Raw genomic sequence first — 8,777 nt, forward strand, 5'->3', positions numbered from 1 at the left:
TTACCCGAAACTTAAATGATGCAGAAAATACTGCACTAGGATTTCAAAACCAGTCCTCCCCCAAGAGATGTTTCTGAAGTGAAAATAGTGAAACGGTCGATTTCTTCTCCTCCCCCTCCCCCCCCGTCTCTTGGGCGAGGAAATGAAAGTGAAAGTTATAGTTCCAATGTAAAGTGATTCCATTTAAATAAAGTACAGTACTAAACTTGTAAATGCAGTGTGACAACCAGATCAAAGATGTTTAATATTTGCATAAAAATATATATATATAATATATATATAAAATATAATTTTAAGCAACCGTGCAACACTCTTAAAAAGGATTCATTTCACATTTACTAAATTCTAGTGGTCCTGGAATGCATAATGCATTCTATTAAAATATTTCTTTAAATATTAACAATTAGTGTTCAAATGACCAACTAATACAATATTCTTTAGCTGTCAGGGGGTTTAAATAACCTATCTTTGATCCACGTTCCACTGAATTATACATCATGGAGGTATGCAGTCACAAAGTTAGTGGGTTAAATGTCAAAATGGTATTACAGTACAAAATGTGAAAAAAGGCATCAGCTAATCAAATGTTTATCCATTTGTGGAATTATTATGGCTCACAGGCAACTCACTGAATTACTGTAATCTTTGTTCTTGCAACCAAAGACATTATTTGTATCCCACCTTAATCCTGACTGGTTCATTTACTGCAAATTCTCAGGTGTGGGTTATAAATTCACGGCAAGGTGCTCACTGTCCTATGACATCCTGTTGCAAACTGGAAAACACACAGTACTTTATTTAAACATTCCTTAATTGCTACATTTTCCGAGACCACATTTAATATATACATTGTGTATGCGCATGTGTGTGTATTTTTATATATACACACACCCGCGCACACACAAACATACACACACACACACGTACCTATGATAACATCACACTGACAATATTAACTTTATACAAGTATTTGCCAAGGAAAAAATAGGGCATTTTCTCCACCACTGATTCACAAGCTTGGTTTTTTGTTTGCTTGTTTTGTTTGTTTGTCTTCTTGTGTCCCTGATAAAACAAAATGCACGGTAAAAACCACAAAACTATATTTTTCTCACTTCAAATTTTCTGAAAGCATCAGGCACTTTTGATTAACATTGGTGTGTACAAATATAGTAAATTATTTTTATAGTCTACTGTATCTCCTTTGCTTGGATCACTTATTTGTGAAATCTTTGGTCCTTGAGCATATATTGTTTGCTACAGCTGTTTTTCTTGCATTTTCACATTTTTAAAATGTGAAGCACGCATGCAGCTGTAAAGAATGGACTGTATCATCATGTGTTTTTTCTGGTTTTATGATAACTCTACCAATCTCCTACTGTTCATTTGGAGCAAGCTGTTTCTGTTAAAGCATTCTATTCAAGCAAGCTATACATTCTACACGATCATTCCATAGACAGCACTTGTTGCAAGTCCCAAAGGCAGTAATTCCAATATACATTTTATTTCAACTTATCTCTGCTTCATGCCTCTACTTTTAACTCCTGAATATATGTAAGCAAATTGTTTTGTTTTTTGTATTTTTTTTTCATATTCTCCCTTTTGCAGATCCCATTCTAAAAAAAGGCTTTCCAACCTTCTCTATGCCAAAGCTATGGGAGCAGGTATTGCCACCCATATTGTCATCAAGCATTCCTCCCTTGTTTATTTCAGGGGAAGCTATTTGCTTTTAATGACAGGTCTCTTGTGCTCTGGGGTAGAATCCAATTATTTCTGCTTCTTTTTCTAGATCATGCTCACACAATTTATAAGAAGAACCACAAGCTTTACCAAACTTGATAGCTAGAGCAGATCATCATTGCACAAAACACCCCATTTTAAGGAGCATATCACCCCTTTCTGCTTGTTAGAAAATGTTCTCCCCACCAGGTGTATTAAAACTGTCCTTAATTGCAGGGCAACCAAGTCGAGTATGTGTGCTGCTGGCATGTGAATACCGGCTGAACCTGGGCAATATAGTAATTGCTAAAGTTGGCATCTGCTACATATGGGGCTGGCTGGTAATAGCAGGTGACATTGGCCACATTGGGGATGATATTTTGCTCAGCAAGGACACGGATGGCCAGCATGGTGATAAGATTTAGAGTCTGTCTCCTCTCATGTCCCATCAGGCACACTGTGCTCTCATTCACCACACCATGAAGGGTCATGAGATAGTCATACTTGCGGTCCTCTAATCCCACAAAGTGGTTCTGCAAGTAAGACTCCAACTTTCTTTGCTGTTCTCCAATGTCTGAGAAGTCAATGAAAAACCTGGAACACATGTATCTCTGAAGGGACTTAATCTCAGATTCTGAGGCAGCCCTAAAGCCCCTTACCAAAAGGTTGCAGTACTTAAGAAGGCCACCTCCTCTGATTTCTTCTGGGTTTCTGGTGGCAATTATCTTGTTGCAGAGGTGATCAAAGGCTTCTTGAAAATCCCCATAGACACTCTCACCAATGATGGTCGGGTGAAAAGTTTCAGTCATGGGATTCTCTGAGCATTCATAAAAAAGCAGAAGGGAGTCTAATTTGATTTGAAAAGAGTCTACACTGAACTCAAACTGCCTCCTCAGAGAATCCACAAACTTCAGCTCCACGTTTTTGCCACTGTTGTTGGACAAGGAGATGAGACTCCACCGGTCTGAATCATTGCACACTTTTACCATTTTCTGCACATAAGCTTCCTATAATTTGAAAGACAAAATGAACAGATGAAGAAACCAATACAAGCAATTCCCCTTCACAGACTTCATTTGCATATTCTCCCACCTCCACCCTGTGCCCGCTTTGTGCAAAGTATTTTAAGGATTCTGGATAAAAACTGAAGGAGACATATTTAACATAGGTGGTGGCACCATAATAGTTGCAAGGGGTGATGGGAGTGGTATTCCTTATGGGATTGTGCTATGTCAGGAACAACTTTTGCAACCATGTTTTTTTAAGCACTTCTAACCATTATATATATATATAGAGAGAGAGAGAGAGAGAGACACCTTACAAAATCGATTGCACACATAGTATATATGCACACACACTCGCTTTCTGTCTCACACATACAATCATTCCTGGGGATCTGAAAGATCACCATTAAAATATAATAAAAAAGCATTTCTATAAACACCACGAAAATATATTTTCTACATTTTCAAACTAATCAAAGCTTGTACTTTCAGCACAGCTCCCCCAAAACACTCCCACATTTTAAAAATGCCCCCAAAACCAGACAAAATAGGTATATGCTATTTGGCATAAGCTATTTAGCATAAACTATAATAAACTCAGAAAGTGAATCCTGTTCAAGACAAGAATTTCTGTTTAAAACAAGAAACTGTACAGCTTCTCCATCCGTCTGGGAAAAGTGCTCACTGCAAAGAGTATTTTTTCCCTGCAGATACATATAAATATTCAATGAGCTTAAGATACTTTTAAACTATGCTTCCCTCCCTCTGAGTGACTCTTAAAATGAGGCTCTGTAAACTCCAACTTTCTAAGTAAATGTAACCCAATAACCATAATGACAAAAGGGGAAAAAAAGTTCACTAATCCTGCCTGGCTCCTCCTCCTCATTAGCTCAGTATGTATTGCCGTTATCGCTTTGCTGCAAGTCAAACTCTCTTTGGTTTAGCTGGGGTTTAAAATGAGAGAAGAGTCACTTTTAAAGACATGTTGTAGGCGTCAATTTCATGACACCCTTGCCTCCCCCCAGCTCCACTGTTACAAAGTGCTCCTTCCCTTGGCTGTGTGTCTGGACAAGTCCAGGTTTACCTTGAGGGTAAGCGGGGTGATCTTCTCCTTGTTAACTCCGTCAGGTAAGAAATCCAAAAGGCAGTCCAAGACCACGTCCTTCACAGTCTGAAACTCGGCTTCCCCCTTGAGGTCTGCGCAGAAGATGAGGTCCAAGTCCTTGTAGCCCAGGCCACTGTCTTGGTGCAGGATGTGGCTGGCTGCCGAGCCGTTGAGTCGCACGTCTCGGACCCCAATGCACTTCTCCTCCAGGCGGCTCCGCACCACCTTCACGATCTGCCGGGGCTGCATCTCCAGCGTGGGGAAGTTGCCCCGGCCGTGGATGGGGATGGTCTCGCTCAGGATGCGATCCAAGCGCCGCACCTGTTCCCAGCTCAGCACGTTGCAATGAGGGTTCTCGCCGCAAGTGCCCGTGCAATGCCCACTACCGCTGCAGCTGGGGCTGCGGGCGTTTTCATCGTCAGCCATGGTCCGCAGCCGTTTCCTCTCGGGAGCCTGGTTGGTCCCTTTTGCGAGATGCCGCCTTGCTTCGCTCTTAACGGAACAGGAAAGCAAGCGGTGAGCGCGGGGTTTGACATGCCCAGTTAGACCCGCTCCGCTACTGCATCACAGCGGGGCTTTAGCGCTCACGGGCGCCTAACCGCCGAGCTGGCTCCGGCCCCCCGGCTCCCACCCACAGACGCGGCGCTTATAGATGCAGACCCCCGGGGATCCCACTCGCCCGGACGCGCACACGCAGCCCACCCCGCCCAAAGGAAGAGATCGCTCCGAGCTTTATCACCTGGGGAGAGACAGCCCAGTGGCGCTGCGCCTCTGCCCGGCCGCTATCGGCCCCGCTTTCCGCTTCTCCTCGCCCGCTGGCTTGCTCGGCGCCGGCTGCTGCGCTGCGCTGCGCTGCTGTGGCCGCCCGCCCGCCCCGGGTGCTGCTGTCTCTGGAGCTTTCGTAGTTCTGCCCGGGAAATGTCCCCAGTAGTTTTTATATGGGGTTTCTCCGCTCTTCCGGGGCTCCGAGTTACACGCTCCCCACGCCCCCTTCATTTGCATGGACAGCCCGCTGCAGCCCTTGGCGAGGCTCCCCCGCCACGCCCACCTCATATGCATAAACAGCTGTTCTCGGCGCTCGCCGCCGAGCCTACGGTCGTTCCAGAACCGCCCTTCGCCCCAAGCCCTTCGCCCCAAGCCCTACCTCGGAGCAGGGGTGGCGGGGGGGAGGGGGAGGGGGGTTGAGCAAAGCTGGAGCTACTCAGATCCTGCCACTGCCCCCAAAACTGTAGCGCGGAACGAGCAAAAGAATCCCCTGTCCAGCCATTGGTCCCCCACTAAAGCAAAATTCGGACCCTTAGGCATCCCACACCAGAAATGCTGTACTACCCGCATATGGCAGCTGGATCCAGTCAAAATTTGCCTCCTAATCCCCAAATGCGAATGCCTAAACAGATACTATGTGGAGCTGCTCCTACTTCGCCAAAAAAAATTCTAAACCTCGAGGTATCCCTGTAGAGGAGCGCCACAAAATGCCAAAGCTGGCACACGGAGCCTACAGAATCCACCCAGTTTTTGGCCCTTCCTTCCCAAATCCCCTCTGTAGCTACTTCTACTGCCCCGGCAAATGGGGACCGTGGTGCACCCACATATGTACGTGGATCCAGCAGCCTCTTATCCCCCTCTCCTCCCCCATCCCTTTTCTAGGAGACATCAAGTTTAGACATCATTTTACTGGATTCCTTGCGTTCGGTGAAAGCAGATTACACATCATCATTCTAAACAGAGCCAAAATGTATGCCATGACACTGAAATATAGCAGTGGACTGGTCGGTCAGATGGTGATGATCTCATTATTTGTGTTTTTAGCTGATCAACTCTTGACCGAGATTTTCAAAGCAGTCCGGGGAACTGAGACACATATCTTCTATTATCACATTTTAATGTGTGTAAATCTGCTGGACTTCTTAACACTCAGTGCATTGGATACATTAGCTAGATTGGACAGATTTATCTGAGGTAAAAGAATATCTCCCTTTGCTATTTATCTAAAAGGTGAAAAAATGGAAAAGCTGATGCACCCTCCTACATGAAAAATCCACTCTCCATTCATCCATTTTTTACCTTTTAGATTAGCAGCAAAGGGAGCCATTCTTTTACCTCAGACAGATCTGTCCAATCTAGCTAATGTATCCAATGCACTGAGTGTTAAGCAGTCCAGGAGATTTACAAACATTAAAATGTGATAATAGAAGATATGTGTCTCAGTTCCATGGACTGCTTTGAAAATCTCGGCCAAGAGTTGATCAGCTAAAAACACAAATAATGAGATCAGTACAATATAGGTTTGTGGTCCACATTTTGCTTGATCTGATAAGATTCAGGTGCCGTATATGTGTTTTGCATTGTTCCTGTACCAGGATGAGTTTGAGCGTGTATTTTTCTGGTTAAGTATGATGAAAATATGTGTCGTCTATTCTGATAGTACAACTTCGGGGCTTAAAAAAAAATCAAAACCGAAATGCTAGGATCCAGCAGGCTCCGGGTGCTGTCTTTGCGGTACCATTGAGCAGGGATGCATACAGGTGCGTTGGGTTCTGGGTTTTAGCGGCACTCACGCGCTATGTTAGGGTCCAGTATTTTTTGCTGCGGTAAGAGCTGAAAAACTTGTTTTGTATGGACGCAACAGAACTTGAGGGTTCAGGGCCAAAAACTGATTGGATCCATCAGGCTCTTGCTGCTGAATCCGGATTTTTGCAGCGCTCATGCTCGGTGGTGCATGAACTGCCGTCTTCCCTGCTCTCCCCCACCCGCGCAGTAGGAGACTTGGGGCCAAATATCGGCATGATCCAGGTATATCCAGTTTTATCTCTGAGAAGGATTTAACAATATAGATACAAACATTATACAAGAAGAGCAGAATAAAACGCGGATCACGCAGCATAGAAGAAGGCATATGAGTGCAGACAGGCAGTAGGTACATGCTACAATGTAAAAACTTCTTCCTTCGTTTGCACTGCCGCGAGGCTAATCTTCTCTTCAATTAAAATGTCTGGTAGGCTGCTTTAAATATTTGCGATGCTTTAAAATGGCTGGAGATGCGCCCTGAGTTTGCAATGGGTAGATGTATAAACAAGACCGTAAAAAGGAAACTCACTCTTTTATCTCTAGTATTATCTTCCGTGTGTGTCACCGAAGTCCACGCAACAGCTTCACCTGTGAGCTGCCCAATGTGGCTATAACTAGGGGCTCCTGCTACGCAGTTCCTCAGGCAGATCAATCGGACACATGTAAAGGGGCGTGGGCACGGGCTGACTGGCGCATGGCGGCAGATGTGGCTGGCACGTTCCTGAGGGATGGGCGAGGCGAGCAGCCGCTGGACCAGAGGGAGCTGGACGGGACAGAACGTCACAGGTCCGGACGTTCCAGCAACAGCTGCTGGGCGATTCCGAAGGGCTGGGCTGTGCGAAGGGCCCCGCCAATCACCGCCGGCGACGGCTTCTCCTTCCCCTCGGCCCCTCAGGGCTAGGAGCCAATGGGGTGAGCGTGGGTAGGAGGGGCGGTGCCAGCTGCGTGTGAATGGGCTCTGTGCGCTCCCGGGCTGCGGCGCGGGTAGGGATACCCGCGCACAGAAGGGCTGGCTCTTTGCAGCCGCTCAGCCCCCGGGTAGCTTCGTCGCCCTTACGGTATTAGCAGCGGGGGAGCAGGCGGGAGAGAGCGCGCACAGCGCGGCTGCTTCATGCAAGCCCAGGGGGTTTCTGCCTCCCGGCGGCTCTGCGTTGAGGCTTCAGAGGAGGCGAGGAGAGGGGGGTGGCCCGTGGACAGTTATCCTAGCGAACGCTACAGACAGTGATGGCCGGGGGCAGGGGCTGTTCCCCCGCCCTGCCACAGTTTCGGGGGCCCCTCCCGGGGGAAGGAGAGCTCCTTGCAGAGTTGAGGACTCCCATTAGTCTGTAAGCCCTTTGCCGAGGAGGCCAGAGCCACGCGCACAAGCCCTCCTTGGCTGCCATACTGATTGCACTCCGGGCCGCCCCAAGGCTGCAGGTCCAGCCGCTTCCACAGAACAGCGGCGGGGAAGCCAGCGGGGAAAGGGGAGAGGAGCCGCTCGAGGCAAATAGGAAAGGCCAGCAGCAGTAACTGCTCTCGCCCAGCTTCGCCTTGCAGCGGGGGCCCTGCTGTGTGGCAATGCCTCCCCCTGCCGGACGCCGGGCACCCACACAGCGCGTCCCTCGCCTCCCTCGGCGCTGAGGACGCCTTTCCCTCCCAGGCACCCTGCTCAGCAAACGCGGCATTGTTCTGCCCGCTGCAGGGATCGCGCTTGGCCCGTGAGGAGAGCGCGCCTGACTGCAGCTCCTTTTCCTGCCCGCTGTCGGGTAAGGTGCTGGGGGAGGGGAGCCGCAAAGGGGAACATGCTGCCTCACGGTTATGCTCACTTGTCACAAAACTACATTTATTTCTAACAAAGCTCCATTGATCCTGGAGCTGGGTGGACCCAAGCAGGGCATTAGCAGTGACACTAACAGACAACACGCTTCTGGCCCGCTGACATTTCTAAGCACCGTTGCAGACGTGTGTATGGAATGAGATAGTCGGGTGAGATACAGCCAAACCCTGGATCCAACCTTGGTTTTTTGGGGGTTGGGGGGAGGAGTAGCAGAAGTCCTAAGCTGGATCCCATTTTTGCAAATAGTTTCTTCTTCAATTGGTTAGCTCCAAACACCAGTTCTAACCCCTTCAAACTTCTGAAACTCTCACTGTCTTTCAGTGTATGTCCCACAGACAGACCTCAGTAGAAATACCAGTTTAATTTCATCTATATACCATTCCTCAGAGTTCTAGGCTTATGTAGGACATTTTTACAGACAGAGTCAAGCTGCCAACCTCCACTCCCAGAGGGGAACCAGCTCTTCTGGCCTGTGGTAAGGAAGTACTTCCAGCTCAGCCCAATCCCACCTTTTCAAGCACAAAATAGGCTGAGAACCTACCTCTTTTCAGTGTAGCTTACCACTATG

At 47.6% G+C, this 8,777-nt stretch overlaps 1 protein-coding gene across 2 annotated transcripts; it reads right to left on the bottom strand.

Annotated features, from left to right (window-relative positions):
* Positions 1 to 306: 306 nt before the first annotated feature.
* Positions 307 to 7,143, bottom strand: TENT5A (terminal nucleotidyltransferase 5A). 2 transcript variants are annotated; one of them, XM_084623661.1, is made up of 3 exons: positions 6,923 to 7,143; positions 3,805 to 4,317; positions 307 to 2,723 (listed from the first exon to the last, which is right to left on the bottom strand). In XM_084623661.1, the coding sequence occupies exons 2-3, from the start codon at positions 4,249 to 4,251 to the stop codon at positions 1,944 to 1,946; spliced, it is 1,227 nt and encodes a 408-aa protein (XP_084479787.1). In that variant the 5' UTR covers positions 4,252 to 4,317; positions 6,923 to 7,143; the 3' UTR covers positions 307 to 1,943. The 2 variants fall into 2 exon arrangements, with proteins under 2 accessions (XP_084479787.1, XP_084479786.1); XM_084623660.1 differs by lacking the exon at positions 6,923 to 7,143 and adding an exon at positions 4,565 to 4,726.
* Between the last annotated feature and the right edge of the window lie 1,634 nt (positions 7,144 to 8,777).

The sequence above is a fragment of the Lepidochelys olivacea genome, assembly GCF_965140295.1.
Source record: "Lepidochelys olivacea isolate rLepOli2 genome assembly, chromosome: 3".
Taxonomy (NCBI): Eukaryota; Metazoa; Chordata; order Testudines; family Cheloniidae; genus Lepidochelys; species Lepidochelys olivacea.

Excerpts from the sequence above, each read along its gene's own strand:
- TENT5A (XM_084623661.1), bottom strand. The coding sequence starts at position 4,251 with ATGGCTGACGATGAAAACGCCCGCAGCCCCAGCTGCAGCGGTAGTGGG. Across the intron at positions 2,724-3,804 it reads TCACCCCGCTTACCCTCAAG|GAAGCTTATGTGCAGAAAAT; the intron begins GTAAACCTGGAC and ends TTCAAATTATAG.